Genomic DNA, 24,934 nt, shown 5'->3' on the forward strand with positions numbered 1-24,934 from the left:
TGGTTGTCCTTCTTCACCTCCATCTTAGCTGAGTGTGGTAAGTCCAATAAATCAGATTGTAGGTGCTGGAGTCTGTTGAGGCTCAGGATCTGGCTATCACATTGTCAGTCCAGAGATTCAAATCCCCTAAATATATCTTAAACCCCAACATTAACTGCACCTCCAGCACATTAGCATGAAAGTCTTATGAAGGGAGATCCCATCTGAGTCCAGATTCATCACACATAAACACCATTTCCAAAGAGGGGCCATCTGCCCTGGTAGTTAACCCCATCGGCCATGACCATATCAAGTTCCCTTTTTAGATTGGCATTTCACTAGCACCCTTTCTTGAATGCAAAGGGCCCCTGGACTCTGAAAGGGAATAAGCAAGCACCATGCTGAAATGATCACCAGTCAACTATAGTTTAGGGCAGTGGCCTACTAGTTTTGAGAAAAGTTAAGTATTAACCTTGAGGTTATAGGACTGTTCCAAGTTGCATTGCCTTAATTTTACACTTGATATTTAAATATTGTCTTCTTGAGGATGACAGAGGCCAGCTTCTCTCAAATAAAAGTGCATTCCCAAAGCCTTGCTTATATAATTTCACACTAGAATGGTATGGGATGAGGTGGTGCACATGGATAGCATTTTAGATATTTTCTTAACTATTAAAAAAAAGGAAACCTCAATGCAAGCATGTTGAGTTAAATGACAAGTATTAGCATTGTGGTCATTATGGAGCTTCTTAAAGTGAAGTCACAGAATTTTTAAAGTTAAATGTTTTTCCACCATAGGCACCTGGAATTCCTTCTTTTCATTGTGCACAAATGAGACTTCTGGAATATAGAAGGCTCAAATGGTGGTTTCCTTTCTGAACAGAACTTACATATTCATATTTGATTTGCTCCCAAATGAAAGTGTAAAACCAAGGAATGAAATGCCACTCTCCTCTAAAATACTGTGAACATACTGGGAGAAAGGAAAAAAACAAACTAGGGCATATATGAGCAAACTGAAATAAAGTTTTTTCCTAAAATGACTAAAGAGAAGAATGGGAAATACCTCATAGGAATGAATGGGCAGGGAATTTCAAGGCCAAGGTGAAAAGGAAGAAAAGGTTTTATTGCCACACAAAAAAATGGGGAAACGTCCCAGACTAACAGACCAGGTCTAGAACCTGGAACATACGAACTTGGTTAGAGAAGAGGAGAGAAGGGAAAGTCTGCAGTCTTTATAGTGTAGTCCACTGAAATATTAGTTTGCTGGGGTGGGAATAGTGGGGAGGGAAGAAAGATGAGATCAGTTTTTAAGGTATGGGACGAAGACATTGACTTTAATATGCCCTTAAGTGACACAAAACCTCAGAGCATTGCTGTTTGGACTCATTTTATAGACTTCAGGAAAAATCCTGAGAGTTTCACAAAGTCCTCAGTTTCTAAAAATTTCTAAATTTCTGAACTTTATATAGAAGCCAATTTGTCTCATTGTGGAGAACTTGACATTCAGAGCAAAATATGCATACCACCGCAAACACCCAGCATAAATACTGGAAATCTAGAAAAGCAGCACCCCTATTAAAATTTCCTTCACATCGAGTTTTTAAAGAACCAGAAAAGCCCATTGTTGCTTTGGCCTCTGGGATATATTTCACTGGTCTGGAATATCTTTGCATTTGATTTATTTCTTGAGCCTCTTAAGAAGTAAAAGTAAATGAAGAAGTCAAGAAACATTTAATTCAATTGTTTGGAAGTTCGTATCTTGATGTAAAGTGGAGAATTTAAAGCAAGCAAACAAACAAACAAACACATACATATGATGGAGTACCTTGCAATAATATTCTCCATAAGATAGCTGTGCGGATCAGAAAGTTTTCATTTCTCAGCACAAAGTAGAGCAAATTGACAACAGTCATACGATGAAGGGAGAGTCAGACCTTGGAGCTTAAAATTAAGCAAATTAGCAAACCTTGCAAATAATAGAAGAATAATTAAATGTAAGTTTATTTTAGAAATTGATATATTACGTTCTTTGTAAGGCTGACCAACGAAATGACCTTAAGACAAAGACCCTTGATACAGGCTTGGCTTGTTTTGTTAATTGGGATTTAAAGAAAGAGGGGAAAGATTATTTGGTATATTTAAATAGTCATTAGACATCATTTTAAAACTTGAAATAGTAAGTGGGAGTGAATGCTGAGGAGTCAGGAAAGGAAGAGAAAATTATTTTTTTATTTTTATTTTTGCAGAATGCCCTAAATTTAGAGAAATAAAAATAAGGGAGCTAAGGAACAGGTGAAGTTCATTATGTTAGTTAATCAGTGGTTCTAATTTTTCCTGTTTTATTGAATAAATATTTCTTATTGGTGATAAAACAAATAAGAAAGTCCAGAAACTTGTGGTACCTTTTGAAAAGAGAATTTGCAAAGCCTGATTATATATATCTTTTTATGCACGTGTGTTTGTATCCCTTGCCTGAAAGGAATACCTCTGTGTGTGTGTATATTCTTTTTTCCTAATGTGACAGTGGCACTCAATCCTTGGGACTGCAAACTATTTCTTCATCTCCAAATCTGGCATGTCTTTCACTCTGATAGTCTCCTTTGCCTTCTGGGCCCAGTATGGTAAGGACATTCCTCAGGACTGTGGCCTTGGTATTTGACACTGCCATGTGTAGTCCTAATCTATATTGGGACCAGGATTAGACAGGCCTGGAGGACAGTCAGTGGCAGAGGTGATCTGAAATAGCACATGATCCAAAAACTATATTTGAATTACATTAGGTTTATATTTAAATATAACTGCTAGCTTTCTCAGTCTTCCACAACCTAGACCAAACTTGATTTCAACAGTTTAGTCATAAGAAATCTCCTACTCTACCAAGTCCCTTAGCCCCTGTTTTGAAGCAGTTTTGCTTTTGAGTCCATCCAAATTAAATTAAATTAAAGAATTTTCAACAAATTCTCCATTATGTATCCTAAAACACCAACTCAGCATGTCATTTTATTTCAATCCATTTTCTCATTCCTCCAGTCTCTAGAGAATTGGGTTTCACATGTCAGTGCACAAGAATCATCTGGAGATCTTGTTAAATGAAGATTCCTTGGACCCATCTCTAAAGACTCTGATTTAATAGTTCCACAATTGGGCCAGTTAATCTATTTTTAACAAGATTACATAAATGAGTCTCCTAAAGGGACTCCATACAGTCCAAGTTTGAGAAACAGTGGTTTAGAGAATCACGTCACTTGAATTGTCAAGCCCATTCCTCCTCCTATTTAAAATTCTGTCATTTTTCTTGGTTATGTTCACCATATTTCAGGTTCTCTATCCATAAATTCTCCTCATAAAATCACTGTTTCTAGTCTTTTGGTTGTTTTTTTTTTAAGCCTCTACTCTTTCCTTCTAGGTACTTTCCTCCTTTTGTTGCTTAACTCCTGAAACATATTCCCTTGTTCTCTTTCTTTACTGCTCCAAGTCTGAAATCACAACTCACATTTGACTCACGACTTTCCTGCTACCCATATTGACTGTTTATAGGTCCCATTTCTCCTTGATCTGTGCCATAATTGATTCTTTCAAAGTATCTGCTTTTCAGTCTTCCTTGACCAGTAAACACTGCCTTCTAGTGGTTCTTTTTTTCCCTGTTACCTTCTCCCTCTTAATAAAATTACTCATCTGGGTACTAACTCTTTTCCCCGCCCCTTGAATTCAAAAAACAAACAACTCTCCAAAATTCTGAGTTTCAGTGGCAGCCAGACTAGGACTTTTAAATTTCAGGAGATGATTTGTATACATAAAATGATATAACAAAAGTATAAAGTATTTGCTTAACATTTCAAAAATGTTTTAAGACAGGTTTTAGAAATTTCTTATGAGAAAAACCTTTACTAATTAAGATTTCTTATTTACTGACAATTTGGTTTACCCAAATGTGACACAAAGCATAACAAAGCACCAAATTGGTTTAGCAGTCATAGATATTTTTATTTTTGTTTTTCCTTTTTCCCTATCTTGGGGTCATAGGGCAGAGAACCAAGTAATCCTGGAGACCCTTCTGATGGAAACCTTTCAATTGATCAGTGACCAAAAAGAGGGCTACTTTTCAATCCTTTCTTCCTTTGAAGTCCAGAATAAACTTGCTGTTTAGAAATCAGTAGAAACTTTGATATAAGAACCTGGGTCTTATCCTAGTAATTAGCTTAGCTCCTCCCATTTTTCTAAGCTTAACAATAATTTAGTGTTGAAAGATACTATTGTGAGTTGCAGGAACAATAAATATTGCATAAAACTGATTAAAAATGTAATTTTGGAATAGATGAAAACTTGGTTGAACGGCCTTTAAGAATAGAGGAATTGTATGCTTTATTAGCATGTATCAATACAATTGATTTATTGAAAATTTTTTTAAAAATAGAGGAAAATTTTAAAAATAGCTGTTCTTTTATTAAATGTGAGCATTTAATAAATGCTCTTAAGAGAATTAAGATGGTTTGGTATTTGCAAGCAGGGAAAATATTCCTAAAGGCTTGAACATCGATAATCTAAATCCTCCATTAATTCCACAGGACTTTATTGTTCTGGTCCATTTCCTTGATGACTTTTTTGAGTAATTACATACTTGAGTACAAATCCAAGTAAAGGTAGTTATGTTATTGAGGGTTAGAAAACGGATTAGAAAAACTTAACCCTGTCCTCAACGATTTATAAATAAAGGTTGTACAGAAAATACAATAATTCTTTAGTGTATGATGTCTTTTTCAGCTAAAGGGGAGCCTTGACTATAACTAAGAATGGTTTACCAATAGGAATCAGCTAACCAGTTTGATTCTTCTAAAAAGTGGCCAAAGACTATTTCTAAGAATTAAAAATGTCTAATATAAATCCCTCAGTGATATCCTCCAAAAAATGGGCCACAGTGATAGTCTTCAAGCCAACCTGTACCAACTCCTTTGTGCACTTTTTCCCATAAAGCTTTCAATATTTTATAACAAAAGTGATACATTTTCTATCAAGCACAGTATAACTATTTAGTTCACCTGAATACTCAAAATTATCACCATATATAAATTTTACATTTTTATGGGAGTCTTTTTTCTGAACTCTTTGCTTAATTGTGATATTGTGACTATTGTGACATTAATTTCAATGATAATTTTGGAAACACCTGGAATTTAGAATGATGAAATATGAGTTTTTACCTATAGGATTGTATACCTGGAAATTATCTACAACAATTTCATTTATATTTGAGAAAACTAAGTCCTGTGAGAGAAAATAACTAGCCCAGAGTCATATAGTTAGTCAATGGTGGAGCTGGGCTAAAATTTAAAATTTGCCTGATTCTGTCCAGTTGAATAATTTGGACTGATAAACTCTCAGAGCTACCTAATTTTCCTATGACAGTTTTCTTAAGTTACGCAAATTTTACATCACTTTCAGGTATTCTAATAATTTTAGTAATATACTTCACATATGCTCAAAAGTTTTTCTGTTTAGCTCAAGTTTAAAGATGATAAAAAATATTTTTAAGCAGGGTTATATACAAGATTTGTGACTATAAAGTATTCGTTCTCAAAAACGTTGAATTTCCAAGAATTTGCTAGTGTTCCTACCAATTTAAGTATAAATTGGCATCTACTCATCTCTTTAGACTTTTTGTTAAAATAGCAAAATAGGATGCTAAACCAAAAATTCAAGCCCTAATAAAACTAAAGAAACCATGGTTTGTGGTGAAGAATATTTTAATGTAAGGAAATCATGTTTTGGGATAAATATGGAAGATTTAAGAAATTAGCCTTAAACATGTTAAACTTTGTCTCCTATGATGCCATATTTACATTAAAGGTATAGAAAATATCATTAGTAAATTTATGGCATTGAAAAATATTCATATGATTCAAAGATTCATTTTTTAAAATATCAATTTTATGGTTACATATTTAAAAAGCATAAATGAATCCAAGTGTACAATCAATGGTTCAGTGTAATCACATATTTGTGCATTCATCACTTCAATTATTCTTAGAGTACTTTCAATTATTATTCAAATAATAATAAACAAAATACAAACAAAACTCATTAACTCTCAATCTCTCTATGCTTCCCCTGCTGTACATAACTGCTGTTCTTTTTCCTTCCCTCCAGTTTATTTTTTATTTATATTTTGTAAAAAATCTTATATATTCAGTATCACACATATTCATGTTTTACATGAAGTTTTACTACCTTATACAGCCCCATGTTACAGTTTCTAGCTTTACTTCTATTAATATATATGACCTTAGTCCTTTCAGCCACCATCATACTCGTATAATAGCTGTGCTAGTTCTAAACCCCATGATATGCTTTCACCATTTCTATTCATTTTCAAAGATTTACAAACATCATTTTATGAAATCTACCCCTTTATTTTCTGGTGACCTGTATTCTATATTCTATATTCAAGATTTTACACAATATATTTAGTTCATGATAGCGCAATTCTACAGTATTTGTCCTTTTGTGTCTGGTTTGCTTCACTCAACATATCGTCCTCCAGGTTCATCTCTGCTGTCATATGCTTCAATATTTCAATTCTTCTTACCACTGCATAATATTCCATCGGGTGTATATACCACAATTTGTTTATCCATTCATCAGTTGATGGGCACTTGTGTTGTTTCCGTCTTTTGGCAATCATGAGTAACACTGCTCTAAAATCAGTGTGCACATGTCCCTGTGACTCTCCTCACTGTTATTCTTGGTATATACCTAACAATGTTATTGCTGGGTCGAATGGCAAGTCTATATTCAGCTTCCTTAGGAACTGCCAAACAGTCCTCCACAGTGGCTGTACCATTCCACATTCCCACCAACAATGAATGAGCGTTCCTATCTCTCCACATCCTCTCCAATATTTATAGACTTCCAACTTTTAAAATAATTTTATTTTAATATTATTTTTCAATTTTTATCCCCCTCTAAGATGGCTCCTTTATCTGTCATCTGATTGTCTGTTTGTCTTCTTCAGGAGGAACTGAGAATTGAACTTGGGATTGTCCGTGTGGGAGGTGTGCAACCAATTGCGTTTAGCCACACCTGCTTTCCCAATTTCTGACTTTTTTTTTTCACATATTAATTACTTTATTTTTTTTTTAATTTTTTTATTTTTTATTGACTTTGTAATAATATTACATTAAAAATATATATGTGAGGTCCCATTCAACCCCACCCCCCCACCCCCCCTCTCCCCCCCCCCCAACAACACTCGTTCCCATCATCATGACACATCCATTGGATTTGGTAAGTACATCTTTGGGCACCTCTGCACCTCATATACATTGGTTCACATCATGGCCCATACTCTCCTCTATTCCATCAAGTGGGCCCTGTGAGGATTTACAATGTCCGGTGATTACCTCTGAAGCACCATCCAGGGCAGCTCCATGTCCCGAAGACGCCTCCACCTCTCATCTCTTCCTGCCTTTCCCCATACCCTTTGTCCATTATGTCCACTTTTCCCAATCCAATGCCACCTCTTCTATGTGGACATTGGATTGGTTGTGTCCATTGCACCTCTATGTCAAGAGGAGGCTCAGATTCCACCTGGATGCTGGATGCAATCCTCCCATTTTCAGTTGTAATCAGCGGCCAGTCTAATAGGTTTGAAATGATATCTTATTGTAATTTTGATTTGCATTTCACTAATCGCTTGTAATGCTAAACATTTTTTTCATGTATTTTTTTCACCATTTATATTTTTCTTTGGACAATCATCTTTTCAAGTCTTTTGCTCATTTTTTAATCAGATAGTTTTCTTTTTATTGTTGAGTTGTATGATCTTTTTGTCAATCATGGACATTAAGCCCTTATTGGATATGTGAATGCCAAATATTTTCTCCCATTGAGTCAGTAGGCTTTTCACACTTTTGACAAAGACCTCAAAGATTAATTTTTAAAATACATTGTCTCTTGTATTCAAGCAATGCTCTTTTAATTGATTTTCTTTATTATTCATATTTAGATAGACTATATTTCTATCTTCATAGTTTCTATTATGTAAGTAAGTCATCTAGACATTGTATCCCATATCTAGTCATCATTGCTGTATGTTAAGCTTTCTGCTTCTTTGGTTAGCAGTCAAAAGATAAATATTCAATTGCAAGTAAATGAGCTTACTTCTATTTTATTTATCTTTCCAATTACATTTTCAATATGTCTCAGCTTTACATAATTCTATACCTTTTACAAATTTATGATAAGTCATTATGCAACCACTAAATGTCCATACCATTGTTTCCTTTTTATAAATGACTACACTTAGTACAGGGGATTGTGACATGCTTACATTTACTAAATGAGATTTGGGTTCTTCTCATGAAAATTCTAAGGGAAGAATGCAGATTGGAAGTACTATTCAAGATTTTGAATACCTGACTACTTCCCCAAGAAGACTGACAGTTTTTGTTCTAATTTTGCAGGATCCAACTGGGATATTTTCACTGGATAAAACCATTGGTCTTGGTACTTATGGCAGAATCTATTTAGTAAGTACAGTTAGCTTATTCATTCTTCATTTTCTAATAGCAGCGATGATTGTGAGTCAAACCCCTAAACTGCAAATCAAATAATGCAAAATAAAATATTTCCCTCTGTGAAATGAATAAAATTATGATAGCTCAGTAATATTTGTAAGAATTAATCATTATTATTAAAAAAATGAATGGAGTATTGAATCTATAGTGAATCATTTCAAAGATCTATAAAATTTATGGCACAAAAATAACAAAATGAAACCACTAATGGAAAAGTATTTCAAATAGGATGTACCTAAATGAAAATATAATTCTTTTTACATTATAAATCCATTCCATTCTCATTACTCACACTCATCTTTCAAATTAAATGTTATAAAATGGAGAGTTTCCATAACATTCGATATCATATTGTACCCATGAGTGGACACATGTATGTGATTGAGTTTGAAGAAGAATCTTACAAGAAAATCCCTGTATTTTTAATGATTATTAAACATCAAGTATGTGCTAAGCATGGTGATAGTCTCTGAGGATAAAGAGATGATCAAAACAATAAGATTCTTTCTCTTTTGGGCCTGTAGTATAGAAATACATAAGTAATTAAGTCTGAGTGAACAGCACATATATTACATACAAAAGTACACAAATAGCAGTATATTAACTATTGTAGTATATGCTCTGTTATACAATTATAAGTGATATGGAATCATGGAACATGGTCATTTATTCAGGTTAAAGGGTCAATGTAGGCTTTCCTGGGATGTGACATTTAAGTTAATAATAAGCAGATAAATATGAGTCAGCCAAGCAAAGACGTAGTTGTGGAGGATATTAGTGCATTCTAGGTATAGGCAATGGCAATGTTAACAGATGGTTTGGAGGAGAGGGGCTTTAATAGCTCTGTCACATTGACCAGGTACCCTTCCACCTCTCTCTAATATGGGGAATGAACATTACCTCAATCTTGTATACAGTACTATAAAAATGCAGTTCTCCCTTTTCCTAGACCTGTTTATCAGAAATGAGAACATCGTTTCTAGGCCCATCCTTATTTTAGACTGATCACAGTTCCTCTACATACAGGTTGTATAGAGGTGTCTTGGTATAGGCACAGAGAAAGGGGAAACTTTCTAATTCAGACAAGGGCACCCTCTATTTGCCAAACCTTAGACCTTTGGATGCTATTTGTAAGTCTGCCCATAGGGGGGTTCTTTTCCCAATCTAATTCCGCAGGTGGGGTGGGAAGGTTTTGAAAAATTTGCACAAAATGTACCTTAAAACACAGAAACTGAATAGTAGAAATAGCATATGAAGAGTTCTTAAAGACAGAAAGAATTTTTAGTGAGTAAAGGGAGGAGAGAGAAAGCCAATATTAATGGCAAAAGTTTTTCAAACTATTTTGACATTACCTGTTAACAGAACCAATAAACTGTAGAGAGTGATGCGATACAGACCCAAATATAATGTATAAATTACCTCAGTTGCATCCCAGAATGAATGATTAGTTAACATTTGTTTGATTGGGGTCTGTTTTGCCCCCTCATACATAGATACCTATACATAGACACCTTATAAATAGAAGAAATTGCTCTTCCTTAGGCATATTTACAGTCTCCATGTCTCTATACACACCTTAATTCCTGAGAGATATGTGTGTGTGTACGTGTTTTGAGTCGAAGGAATAAAACCCTTTCCATCACACTTTTATTTAGAAATAAAAATCATCTGATTCATTTAAGGTAAAAAACAAAGGTAAAGTTAGGTACTACAGGAAGATGGTTTTCCATCGTGAAGCATCAGAATTGTGTTGCCATGAAACGAAGAAAATTCAAGAGAGTATAAAGGTGAGTTGGGCATGACAACTACCTTTTTTAAAGCTCAGTTTTATTGAGAAATAATAGAGATACGATACACACCTAGTAAAATTCACCCTTTGAACAGTTCTGTGAGTTTGGACAAATGCATAAAATTGTGTAACTACCACCACAATCAGGATTTTCAATATACGTCTTCACTTAGTCAAGTCTATCTTCAAGTATGTATATACCACTAGTAGGAGTATAGTGTAAGAATGTACTTTGAATTCTTTCCTCCCAATTCGTGTGCTATGGTTATGGTTGTCTTATGTTATACTTCTTTGTATGCTATAAACACATAATCCTAAATTCTGCTCCCTATGCTCACTATTATATTTTTTGTTTAGATAATAATTTATCTTTTAGAACAATCAAAAATAAGAAAAAATATTTCATATTTATCTTCCCTTTAATCTTTTCTAGGGTCTTCATTCCTACCTATTTTTGTCTTTAAATATAATTGCTTTATTGAGTATACATATATATAACAGAGATAGAGAAAGAGAAATATAAATTGAAAGAGAGAAAGGGAGAGAGAGAGGTGGGAGTCAGTCATTCTAAACAATGGCACATATGTCAATTAGAGAAATGCAGATACAAACTAGGGAAAATATAAGTAATATAACATTATTATTCATTAAAAAACTTTCTTTATATATATTTTTCTTTTTTTTTCAATGTTATTGATACATATTAATAAAACATAAATCCATCCAAAGAGTACAATCTATGCTATTTGCTATAATCATGTTTGTGTTTTCATCACCCCAATCATTCCCAGAGCACTTTCATTATTCCAATAATAATAATAAACAACAAACAAACAAAACTCATCATCTCTCAGTCTCTCTATGACTCATCTGGCATACATAGCTCCTATTCTTTTTCCTTCTCTCTATTATATTTGCATTTTTATTTTGTGAAAACAATCGTATATGCAATATAACCCATATTTGTGTCTTGTATGAGGTTTTACTATTAATGTTACACTTTTTAGCTTTCCTTCTAGTAATACACATGTCCTTCAACTTTGCTTTTCAACCACTGTCATACTGATATAACAGCACACTACTAGTTACTAACACCATGATATGCATTCATCATTTCTATTCATTTCCAAAGATTTGCAAATAACCTTTTTAACAATTCTGCACAGATTAACTTTCAGCTTTCCATTCTCTACCATCCTTCTATTTTCTGGTGCCCTATATTCTAATTATTAACTCCATGAGTGTGCTCATTATATTTAATTCATAATATCACAGTCATACAGTATTTGCCCTTTTGTGTCTGGCTTGCTTCACTTAATGTCCTGCAGGTTCATCCATGCTGCCATATGCTTCACAATTTCATTTCTTCTTACTGCTGCATAATATTCCCTCATGTGTATACAGCACAATTTGTTTATCTTTTCATCAGTTGATGGACACCTGCATTGTTTCCAACTTTTGCAAATAGTGAATAATGCCTCTATGAACATGGGTGTGCATGTGAGTGAGCTGCAGGCTCCACTCCTTAAAGATGGCGCCGAGCCCCGCAGTAAACAACTGTGAGCCACTCCTAATTCTTCCCCAGCCCTCAGCAACAAGATCCCATGAGCCAACCAGCCTCGCTTAATTAGCATAACCAATCGGGTGCTTGCACGACGCCTAGCTTCCCCCCAGTCACCCATAAAAGTTGTTGCACTTCCTCAATAAACTAGACCTGTGCCACCAGCCTGCGTCTCCAGAGCGGTTACTCTGTGTTGTCTTGCTCTGTTCGTCCTTACCTCTTCGGGAGCGGAGTCGCTGGACCGCACCGCAACATGTACAGATGTCTGTTCGTGTCTCTACTCTCAATTTGAAGAACTTTTGATATCTCTTACAATGCAGGTCTGGACTTCTGCTAATGAATTCCCAGTATTTGTTTGTATGAAAATTCTATTCTTCATTTTAAAATTTATTAGAGTAATTCTGTGTTCACAGAACAATGTTGCATAAAATATAGTATTCCCATACAACACCCCATCACCCACACCCTGCATTTATGTGGAATATTCATTACAATTGATAATAGCATTTTTTAATTGTACAAATTTTTATGCATTAGTTACCATTGTTACAATTGAAGAAAAGTTATTAAAATAGTACTATTAACTGTCACTCATAATTTACATTAGGGATATTTTTTCCATATACCACCCTATTATCAACACCTTCTATTAGTGTAGTACATTTGTTACAGTTCATGAGAGAACATTCATACAATTGTACTGTTAACTATAGTCCATCATTCACAATACGGTTCACTATATTATATAGCCCTGTGTTTTATCTTTATATTTTATTCTAGTAAAATAAACAATCTCAAGTTTCTCCTTTTAGCCACGTTCACTTAAATAATAGAGTACTGTTAATTGCACCCACAATAAAGTGTTTCCATCCATTTACAAACCTTTACTATCAACCTTAGTAGAAATTCTGTACAAATTAAGCATCAACTACACTTTCTTTTGCACCAATCTATCCCCTTTCAACTTATATTCTAGATTCAAGCTCTATGAGTTTGCTTATTATAATATGTTCATGTCAGTGAGATCATACAATTTTTGTCCTTGTCTGTCTGGTTTTTTTTCACTCAGCATAGTGTCCTCAAGGTTCATCCATATAGTCACATGCATCAAGACTTCATTTCTCTGCATGGCTGAATAATATTCCATTTTATGTATGTACCACATTCTGTTTATCCATTCATCAGTGGATGGAAAATTGAGTTGCTTCCATCCTTTGGCAATTGTGAATAATTCCATTGTGAACATCAGTTGGAAAATATCTGTTCGAGTCCCTGTTTTCAATTTTCTGTATATATAATTTAATAGCAGGATTGTCAGGTCATATAAAAATTCTATAATTGGTATCCTTAGAAACTGCCAAAATGTCTTTCAACAAGGCTACACTGTTTTACATTCCCACCAGCAATGAATGAGTGTTCTTATTTTTCCACATCCTCTCCAACGTTTGCAATTTACTTATGTTGCTGTTTTTTTCTTCTTTTTTTAGTTGTAGCCTTTGTAGTGGGTGTGGAATTAAATCTCACTGTGGTTTGGATTTGCATTTTCCTAATAGCCGGTGATGTTAAACATGTTTTCACGTGATGTTTTAGCCATTCCTATATATCCTCTTTGGAGAAATGTCTTTTCAAATTTGTTGCTCATATTTTATTTGACTTCTCTATTTATTGCTGAGCCTTAGGTTTTCTTTATATATGCATATTGAATATGTGGTTTGCAAATATTTTCTTCCTTTGAGTAGAATGTTTTTTCACTTTAGTGACAAAATCTTTTGATACTCAAACATATTTAATTATGAGGCAGACCCATTAATCAAGTTTGTTGCTTGTGCTATGGATGTAATGTCTAAGAAACTATTGCCCAACATAAGATCATGAATACATTTCCCTACATTTTCTTCTAGGAGTTTTACATTCCTGGGTCTTTTATTTACATCTTTGATACATTTTCAGTTAATTGTTGTACAAGGTATGAGGTCAGGAACCTCTATCAACCTTTTGCATATGGATATCAAACTCTCCCAGCACCATTTGCTGAAGACTATTCTTCCCCAATTGAATGGACTTGGCAGGCTTGTCAAAAATCGATTGGATAAAGCGGACTTGGCGAAGTGGTTAGGGCGTCCGTCTACCACATGAGAGGACCGAAGTTCAAACCCCGGGCCTCCTCGACCCATGTGGAGCTGGCCCATGTGCAGTGCTGTTGCACGCAAAGAGTGCCCTGCCATGCAGGGGAGCCCCACGGGCACAAGGAGGGAGCCCTGTAAGGAGAGCCTTCCAGCGTGAAAGAAAGTGCAGCCTGCCCAGGAATGGTGCCGCACACACGGAGAGCTGACACAACAAGATGACGCCACAAATAGAAACACAGATTCCTGTGCCACTGACAACAACAGAAGGGGACAAAAAAGAATATGCAGCAAATAGACACAGAGAACAGACAACTGGGGTGGGGAGGGTAGAAGGGGATATAAATAAATAAATACATAAATCTTTAAAAAAATTAATTGGGGAGCTAGTATAGCTCAGTAGTTGAACTACTGCTTCACATGTATAAGATTCTGGGTTCAATGCCCAGTACCACTTTCCAAAACTACCTGAAAAAGTATTTTGGGGAGCAGGTGTGGCTCAGTGGTTGAGTGCCTGCTTCCATTGTATGAAATCCTGGATTCAATTCCTGGTACCTCCTTTTAAAAAAATCAATTGGCTATAGACTTGAGGGTCTATTTCTGAACTTTCAATTTGATTCCATTGTTCAGTATGTCTAGCCTTGTGTCTATATCATGCTGTTTTTACCACTGTAGCTATGTAATATGCTTTAAAGTCAGTAAATATGAATCATCCAACTTTGTTCTTCATCAAGATGTTTTTGGCTATTCAGAGCCACTTACCCTTCCAAATAAATTTTATAATTGACTTTTCCATTTCTCCAAAGAAGGCTGTTGGTATTTTCATTGGGATTGTATTGAATTTGCACATCATTTTTGGGTAGAATTGCATTGCAACAATATTTACCCAGCAGTCCATGAGCACAGATTATTATTCCATATATTTAGATCTTTGATTTTTCAGCAATATTTTGTACATTTCCATGTACACATCCTTTACATCCTTGGTTAAATTTATTCCTGATATTTAATTCTTTTAGTTGCTATTTTATATTGATTTTTTCTTGATTTTTCTACTCAAATTGCCCATTATTACATTATAAAAACACTACCAAATTTTGCGTGTTGATATTGTACCCAGTTGCTTTGCTGAATTCTTTTATTAGCTTTAATAACTTTGTTTTAAATTTTGGGGAATTTCTATTATGATGTTAGCTATGGGTTTTTCATACATAACCTTTATCTTGTTGAGGAAGTTACCTTCTATTCCTATTTTTCTAAGAGTTTTATCAAAAAAAAAGGATACAGGGTTTTGTCAAATCCCTTGTCTGTATCACTGGAGAAAATCATGCAATTTTTTTGCCTCATTTTGTTAATGTGGTGTATTACATTAATTGATTTGCTTATGTAAAATCACCATTGCATTTCTGGGATAAATCTCACTTGATCATTGTGTATAATTCTTTAATGTGCTGTTGAATTCAAGTTGCAAGAATTTCATTGAGTGTTATTGCATCTGTATTCATGAGAGAATTTTGTAATTTTCCTTTCTTGTAGTATCTTTATTTGGCTTTGGTATTAGGCTGAGTTTTACCTTATAGATTGATTTTTGTAGTCTTTTCTCTTCAATTTTTTTGGAAGAGTTTGAGCAGGATTAGTATTAATTCTTTTGGGAAAGATTGGTAAAATTCACCTGTAAAGTCATCTTGTCCTGAACTTTACTTTGTTGGGAGGTCTTTGATAGACTGATTCAATCTCCTTACTTGTAATTGTTTTGTTGAAGTCTTCTATTTCTTCTAGATTCAGTGTAGGTTGTTCGAGTGTTTCTAGGAATTTGTGTGTTTCACCCTAGTTTTCTAAATTGTTGGTATAAAGCTGTTCATAGTTTAATAGTATGATACTTTTTATATGTGAGGGTTCAGTAATAATGCTCCCCTTCTCATTTCTGATATTACTTATTTGCAACTTTTCTCTTTTTTTCTTTGTCAACCTAGATCTGTGTTTGTCAATTTTTTTTTTTTGTCTTTTGAAAGAACCCTCTTTTGGGTCTTGGTTTTGGTTTTGTTAATTCTCTCTGTTGTTTTTATTCACAATTCCATTTATTTCTGACCTACATTTTTGTTATTTCTTTCCTTCAGCTTAAATTGGGTTTAGTTTGCTCTTCTTTCACTAATTCTTCCAGGTATACAGGTTGGTCTTTCATACATGAATATATATAAACAATAAGTGTATAGTAAATTTGAAAACTTACAAAACAAACATGCATAACATTATACAGAAGTCCCATGCATCAACCCACTACGAACACCTTGCATTGTTGTGAGACATTTGTTACAAACTATGGAAGAATATCATAAAAATCTTACTACTAACTATAATCCATATTTTATATTTGGTGTATTCCCCCCAACCCACCCTATTATTATTTTAAAATACATTTTTAATTAAAGAAGCTTTGAACTTACAAAACTATCATGCACATGTGCAGATTTATCATACCGTACTTCTTCATCAGCACACCATACCATGGTGGAATATTTGTTACAGATTATGAGATAATATCATTGGATTATTACTATCAATCATGGTCCATAGAGTACATTTGACACACTGCTTCTTTTTTAATGTAAGATTTTAGGGCTATAAATTTCCCTCTCTGCACTGTCTCCACTGTATTCCATAAGTTTGGGTATGTTTTATTCTCTTTTCCATTTATCTCAAAATATTTAATGCTTTCTCTTGCAATTTCTTCTTTTACCTAATGTTTGTTTAAGAGTTTCTTATTTAATTTCCATATATTTGGAGATTTTCCTGTTCACCACCTGTTATTGATTTGCAGCTTCATTCTATTATAGTCAGAGAAGATGTTTGTATAATTTCAATCTTTTAAAATGTATTGAGACATGTTTTTTGATCAACATGTGGTCTATCGTGGGAAATTATCCATATGCACTTCAGAAGAATATGTATCCTGCTGCACTGTGGTGTAATATTCTGAATATGTCTATTAGATCTAGTTCATTTTTCATGTTATTCAATGTCTCTGTTTCCTTATTTATCTTCCTCATTTGTGTTCTGTTTCTGTATATTTTTAAATACTTTCTTTATGGTTACTCTGGGGTTTATATTACATAGCATACATAGATACCCTACTATTTTGAAAAGATACAAACTTAGCTTCAATAGCATATACTTCCTCTGCTCCCATATCCTTCTCCTTCCCCTCTTTCTGTTGTTTTTGTCGCACATTACCACTTTATATTTTGCAAGTCAAGTATGAGGAAATATGCCTTTTTCTTGTTCAATTGTATTCTGTCTTTAACAGGAATTAAAGAGCAGAGTTGTATATTTAAGATACAATACCATTCAGGTTTGCATTTACCCTTTAAGTTACCCTTGCTGATTATCTTCATTTCTTCACTCTACTTCAAACTACTCTTGCCAGTCTATTCCTATCATTTGTTGACAAACTCTCTGTTTCTATTTACTTGTGAATATTTTAAACTCTCCCTCATTTTTGAAGAACAGTTTTGCCAGTAAAAGAAGTTTTGACTGGCAGTTTTTCTCCTTCATTACCTTAAATATGTCATAACATTTCCTCCCCCCCGTCCCAATAGTTTCTGATGAGAAATAGGCCCTTATTCTTATTGAGGATCCCTTATGTTTGATGAATTGCTTTTCGTTTGCTACTTTAAGAATTCTCTGCATATTTTTGGCATTTGACATTATGATTAGTAGTTGAATCCGAGTGGGACTATTAGCATTTATTCTCTTTGGTTTGTGTTGTGTTTCTTGGACATATATATTTACATCTTTCATAAGGATTGGAAAATTTTCAGCCATTATTTTCTCAAATATTCTTTCTGCCCTTTTTTCCATTCTACTCTCCTTTCGTGACACCCCTGATGCATATGTTTGAGTGCTTTGTGCTTCAATTAAATCCCTGAGACAGTGCTCAAATTTTTCCATTCTTTGTCTACTTGTTCTTTTGAATGTGTAATTTCAATTGCCTTTCATCTAGTTTGCTGATTCTTTATTCTGCCTGTTCAAATGTGCTGTTGTGTGCCTCTAGTGTACTCTGATGCCTACTATTGCAACTTTCATACCTATAATTTCTGTTATATTTCTTTTTATACTTTCAATTTCTTCTTTATGCTCACACATGTGGTCTTCTGCCTTTTTTTTTTTTTTTTTTAGGTACCGAGACCTGGGATTGAAACTGGGAAATTGTGGGTGGGAAAGTGGCGCCCAATCTCTGAGCCACATCACCTCTCTTGAGTTGGCTTCTTTGTTTGTTTGTTGCTTGTTTTGTTTTGTTTTTTGTTTCCAGGAGGCATAAGGAACTCAACCTCTGAACCTGGGACCTCCCATGTGGGAAGCAGGTGCTCAAATACCTGAGTCACTACTGCTCTCTGATTTTGTCTTCTTAATATCTGTTATCTTTTTATGTATATTTTCCTTTATCTCCTTGAATTGATTTAGGAGTTTTTTTTAAAGACTTATTTATTTTATTTTATTCCCCCCCCTCCCCACCCCAGTTGTCTGTTCTCTGTGTCTGTTTGCTGCGTGTTTGTCCATTTCTGTTGTTGTCAGCGGCATGGGAATCTGTGTTTTCTTTTTGTTGTTTGTTGCAGCATCTTGTTGTGTCAGCTCTCCGTGTGTGTGGCACCATTCTTGGGCAGGCTGAACTTTCTTTCGCACTGGGTGGCTCTCCTTACGGGGCGCACTCCTTGACCGTGGGGTTCCCCTACATGGGGACACCCCTGCGTGGCATGGCATTCCTTGTGCACATCAGCACTGCACGTGGGCCAATTCCACCCAGGTCAAGGAGGCCCAGGGTTTGAACTGCGGACCTCCCATGTGGTAGATGGTCGCCCTAACCACTGGGCCAATTCCGCTTCCCAATTTAGGAGATTTGTTGGAACTTTGTGATTAGTTCTTCCAAATTCTTTCTCCTCTGAAGTTTTAAATTGTTGCCTTGATTGAGCCATTTCTTAGTATGTTTGCACATTTTTGTTGATGTCTAGGTATCTGATTATCTTTCTTAAAATATACTTTTTTATTTTTAAAAGATACTTAGATTACATAAATATTACATTAAAAATATAGAGGATTACCATATGCTCCACTTCCTACCCCTTTCACATTTTCCTCTATTAAGAACACCCTTCATTAGTGTAATGCATTGGCTACAATTGAAGAACACATTTTGAAGCACTGACACTAAATGTAGATTATAGTTTACACTGTAGTTTACATTCTTTCCTGCACTATTTTGTAATTTATGGCAAGATATATAATGGTTTGTTTCTGTCATTGCAATGTCATTCAGGACAAATCCCAAGTCTGAAAAATGCCCCCCTATTTCACCTGTTCTCCCCTTTCCCTCCCCTCGGAACATCCAGTGGTCACTGCCTCTACATCAATGATATAAGTACTTCCATTGCTAAAATCACAATTAGTCTATGGTAGAAGATGTGTGGGACTATCTTACTTGCAGTTGAAGACTCTCTCTCTTCCTTGTGATGGTTGTTGTTCATTATCATCTCCTTGTTTGTGATCCTGGGTGAGTCCAATGTACTGGAGAATAGGTGTTGCAACTCTGGTGAGATTCAGGGCCCAGTTGGCATATGGACAGCCCAAAGTTTTAAGTCTCTTGGTTGTACACCTACCAACTCTATTACTAACTGTGGGTTTGAATAGAAGGGGTAAAAGAATCATGCGTAGGGAAACCACAACTGAATCCACTTTGCCACACTGGGGAGCAAAATTCCAAAGTAGGGCCCACTGGCAGGGTGCCAAACTCACTTTGAAGTTTTTTTACCCATTTAAACTCATTTGTCTTTACTGTTTTCCCCCTTTTGGTCAAAGACTTTTTCCAGTTGCATTGCTAGTCAGTGCTTGGTAGTAATCCCACTGTGCCAGGGAATCATATCCTGCTCTGGGGGAAAGGTAATGCATTTCTATGCTGAGTTAGGATTAGAGAGAGGCCACATTTGAGCAACAAGGAGGCTCTTAGGACATAACAATTAGACACCCTATACTAGGCTAAGTTTCAATTTCAAAAGTAAAGGCTCATAAGTAGAGGCATCAATATCAAGGGCCCATCAATGAACCATTCTCCTTCGCTAGTCACTACTCCTGTACTTGGGAGATTCTTGCTGTTCCATTACAGAATGTGGCAGATCTTCCCAGGATGAGAATTTGATATTCTTTCGGTTATTGTGTGAGTCTCCACTTCATGTAACAATATCCCATGAACATTGGAACAAATTTATATGACTTACGGGTATGCCCCAGGTGAACCTCCTCCCATGTATCCACCATCACTGACACCCCCACACCAATCATCTTTCTCTGTCATAGTTGTAACCCTTCTGTGATCCAAAACTTCATTAAAAATGAAGCCAACAAAATAACAAAATACAAATAATAAGAAAATGAAATAATAGTAAGTTTTAAAAATAAAAAATTTAAAAAGTTAGAAATTAAAGAAAACTTAAAAAATTTGGAATAATAAAAAATAAAGGAAATATTAAGAATTTTTTTGACATTATGTCTTTCATCACTGTAAGATCTTTTATCTTGTATGTACAGTGACATTTTCTTCCATTTATTCCCCTAGTGTCTTTTTTCATTTTGTGTCCAGCGAAGTTTTAGGTTACAGAAAAGTCACATACAGAATATAGAGGATTCCCATATACCCAACATCCTCCCCCTTTTCCCCTTTCCCCTATTAATAATAATTTACAGGTGGATGGTACACTTGTTACAATTTATGTACAAATATTGGAACATCGTTACTAATAACTTGGTCAATGATTTACATTATGGTTTACATTTCAGACCACACAATTTTATAAATTTCAATAAAATTTAACATGGCCCTTTGTCCATCATCGCATAGTCATGTAGAACAATTCCATCACCCCCAATATGCCCCATCTTCCATCTATTCTATTCCTTCCCCTCCCCTCAGGACCCATTGCAAACACAAGCTTCCCTCCTTGAAGAACAAGATTCATAGTTACTTTCAGCAACATTGAGGGTTTGGCCCATTCCTCTATTTGAGAACAAGTAGGGTTTCCCAGGATGGGAGTCCAACACTTCTCACTCATTATTTGGGTCTTCACCCTCTGATACAACCCATTATGACAAGATGAAGACTCACACACTCCTTAGTGGCCTACCCCAGGTGCACATTATCCTGCATGTCTCCCATATCCAACATTCTAAACCAGTAACCCTCCCCTGCCATATTTGTGAAAAGAAGATTCCAAAATTGTATTTGCAACCACATACCCTCAAATACCCATGGTTCAGCTGATCCCTCCCCCAGCCATCCCCTTGGTTCCATGGATACCGTCATTCCACAAGTAGTTATTAGGGGAAAGTTAGATATATCCAGAAATCGTTTCATCTCTTTGGGACTAGCACAATACCTTATATATATGAGTGCTTGGTACCATTTCTTGTGGGAATAAAAAGATGTGTGAAAAAGTGACGCCCTCCTAAATCATATATTTTAACTGGGGTTCATTGCAAAGGTGCCTTAATGGAAAACACTGACTAATGACAACTCGTTAAGCCAATGTTGGAGCTAGGATGACTTTCAAAATTATACATCCTAAGTGACTTCTACACTGATTCTAAAAGGGTGCCACTGTATAGAAATAAATATTCCCAAAGGATGGAAATAATAGCCATACTTTTTTCTTACTTTCTGGTGAATGAGTCATTTAGGAAACTTGAAAGAATATGTTTTTTTCTCAGGGTCCTATATAGTGCTGTAGTGTTGTTGGCACAGCTAAGAATAAGGATGGTTTGAAGAGAGCCTCATACCTTCAGGAAGATGTCTATAAAATGGAGAAAGTGGCCACGGTAGCTGCTGAGGGTAGGGAGAGGGAAGAAGAGATATGATATGGGGGCATTTTCAGGACTTGGAGTTGTCCTGGGTGGTACTGCAGAAAGAGATGCTGGGCATTGTATGTCCTGCCATGACCTACTGGGTGGAATGGGGGAGAGTGTAAACTACAATGTAAACCATTATCCATGTGGTGCAGCAGTGCTCCAAAATATATGCACCAATTGCAATGAATGTCCCATGATGATGAAAGAGGTTGATGTAAAAGGAGTGGGGTGAGGGGGGTGGAGAGTATATGGGGGCCTCTTATATTTTTTGAATGTAACATTTAAAAATAAATAAATAAAGAGAGGGAAAAAGAAGAAAATGTGCAAATATTTCCTGACTTGAAAGAGTGGCAGCCATTAGAAAGAAAAGCACATACAAATAAAAGCCTACAAAAGTTCTTGCTTCTCTTAGTCTTCTAACCACACTAGCCAGTCACTGTAATGTTTTTTAACTACCTCAAATTTAAATGAGTTTCAAGACTAAATCATTACAAAAGATAAACTAACTGTTTAAGCAACATGGACTGCAACACCTTTTATTCATACACACACAACACACACACACACACACACACAGTGACCAACTCATCTTTGTTCACTGAGTACTTTCCCAGATTGTGTTTTCATTAGAGAAATTGCGGGTTTAAAAAATAATAGGGAAGTGGATTTGGCTCAATAGGTAGAGCATCTGCCTAACACATAGGAGGTCCAGGCTTCAAACCCAGGGCCTCCTGACCCCTGTGAAGAGTTGGTCCATGCACAATACTGATGTGCACAATGAGTGCTATGCCATGCAGGGGTGTTCCTTGCATAGTGGAGCCTCACTCTCAAGGAGTGCACCGCATGAGGAGAGCCACCCCGAGTGAAAAAAGTGCAGCCTGCCCAGGAGTGGTGCTGCACACATGGAGAGTTGACGCAGGAAGATGATGCAACAAAAAGAGACACAGATTCCCAGTGCCACTGACAAGAATAAAAGTGGACACAGAAGAACACACAGTGAATGGACACAGAAAGCAGACAACTGGGGAGCGGGGAAGGGAAAGAAAGAAATAAAAATTAATAAATCTTTAATTACAAAAGGATGTTCATTGGGTATTGACACAGTGGGTAGAGAGCCACACAATAACTGAGGGAGTACTGGGACCCTTCTGGGTGAGCTCTGTCACATTCCCCAATGGAACAGCAATAATCCCCCAAGTGCAAGGGCAATGAATGACCAGTGAAGAAGGGTGGTGCAATGATGGGCCCTTGATATGGATGACGATGTTAATGAGCCTGTTGCACTTGAAATCTCAACTTGGCCTAGTGTTTCAGGGTGTCCAAGAGTTACCTCTTGAGATCCTCCACCTTGTTAAAATTTGGCCACTCTTTAAGACAAAAGCAGCACATAAATGCATTACCTTCCCAACAGCATGGGACATGACTCCTGGGAATGAGCCTCCCTGGCACTGAGGGATAACTACCAAGCACTGGCTGGTGATGCAATTGGAAAAAGACCTTGAATAAAAGGAGAAAATGGTAAAGCCAAATGAGTTTATATGGCTAAGAGCCTACAAAATGAGTTAGGAGGTCATCAGAGGGGTTGCACTTATGCACATCTCAGCAGGATCTCATAGACAGCCAAAGTAGATACAACCCCAGGTGCTGGTGCTCCTGAGGGCTATGAAGACACCCAGGTCCTAAGGTCATGGCAGATGGCTCTGGGGTTCAGTGCCTTGCCAGTGGTCCTACTTTGGAATTTGTTCTCTTTGAGTGTGATGGAGTTGAACTCAGATGTGACTTCTCTACACATGCCTCTTCTGTCCCTTTTATTGAACATGTGGTTGGCACTGAGATTGGTGTATGCCCAGGAAACATTAACCTCTGGGAAGTTCATGTGCCAGCTGGGCTCTGAGCCTCAGTGGTGTTGCAGCACCTACTCTCCAGTTCATTGGAGTTACCCAGGTAGCTGACAGGTAGGTGAGGATGGACAACCACCACACCAAGGAACTGAGAGAGTCTACAGCTGCAGGCATGGGAGCCCCATCCACCAGCCATGGGGGATCAAAACTCCCTCTCAATTAAAAGGTGGAGTGGGCATCATTATCCCAGGGTTCTCTGGGTGTAGGAATAAAATATGAATTAGAGTGGACTTACTGGTATTCTATAGAATTATCGTGACTCTAGCAATTAAAGAAATTATACCATTGATGTGGAATTGGTGGCCACAGGTATTGCTGAAGGCAAGGAGAGGGAAAAAGAGTTGTGTTATGGCAGCATTTTTGGGACTTGGAGTTGTCTTGAATGATATTGCAGGGACAGATACAAGACATCATATATCCTGCTGTAACCCACTGAATGGACCAGGAGAGAATGTAAACTGCAATGTAAACTATATTCCATGCTGTGTAGCAGTGCTTCATAATGTATTCATGAAATGCAATGAATGTACCACACTAATGAAAGAAGTTGTTGATGTGGGAAAAGTGTGGGGTCTGGGGAGTGGGACATATGGGAGCCTCCTATTATTTTTTAATATAATGTTTTGTGTGATATATATATCCTTTAAAAATAATAAAAACTATATTTTTAAAAATCATGGATAAAATACAACGTTCCCAAATAGCACCCCACCACCAGCACCTCGCATTGGTGTAGAATATTTTTTACATTTGATGAAAGCACATTTTTATAATTGTACTATTAATCAATCTTAGTCTAGTCCCCTGCCATGCCACAGTGAGGGCAAGTGATTTGAAGTTTCACAGATCTTAGTTTAATTCCTCACTCCAGGAGGTGTGTGACTGAGGTGAGAAACCACAAAGATGGGTCATTTAACCATTCTAAGCCTCACTTTCCCACATACATATAACAGATAGAATAAAATCCATTATGCAGTGTAGCTATTACCCCCATGAGAGAACAAACAAAAGACTTTCAACAATACTGAAAATATAAAAATGTCATTACCATAGAGAGTGTAGAAATTGAATAAATATCCTTCTTTAATACAAGTTATATTCTCTTGTTTATTAGG

General features: G+C 36.0%; 1 protein-coding gene across 1 annotated transcript in view; it reads left to right on the forward strand.

The window, feature by feature from the left end:
* The first annotated feature begins 8,357 nt into the window (after window positions 1-8,357).
* NRK (Nik related kinase) overlaps window positions 8,358-24,934 on the forward strand; it is a 295,895-nt gene continuing 279,318 nt past the window's right edge. Inside the window, 1 exon segment of the mRNA XM_058291117.1 lies at window positions 8,358-8,507. Coding sequence (XP_058147100.1) covers window positions 8,358-8,507 — 150 coding nt within the window.

This window comes from Dasypus novemcinctus, chromosome X (genome assembly GCF_030445035.2).
Source record: "Dasypus novemcinctus isolate mDasNov1 chromosome X, mDasNov1.1.hap2, whole genome shotgun sequence".
NCBI classification, from domain to species: domain Eukaryota; kingdom Metazoa; phylum Chordata; class Mammalia; order Cingulata; family Dasypodidae; genus Dasypus; species Dasypus novemcinctus.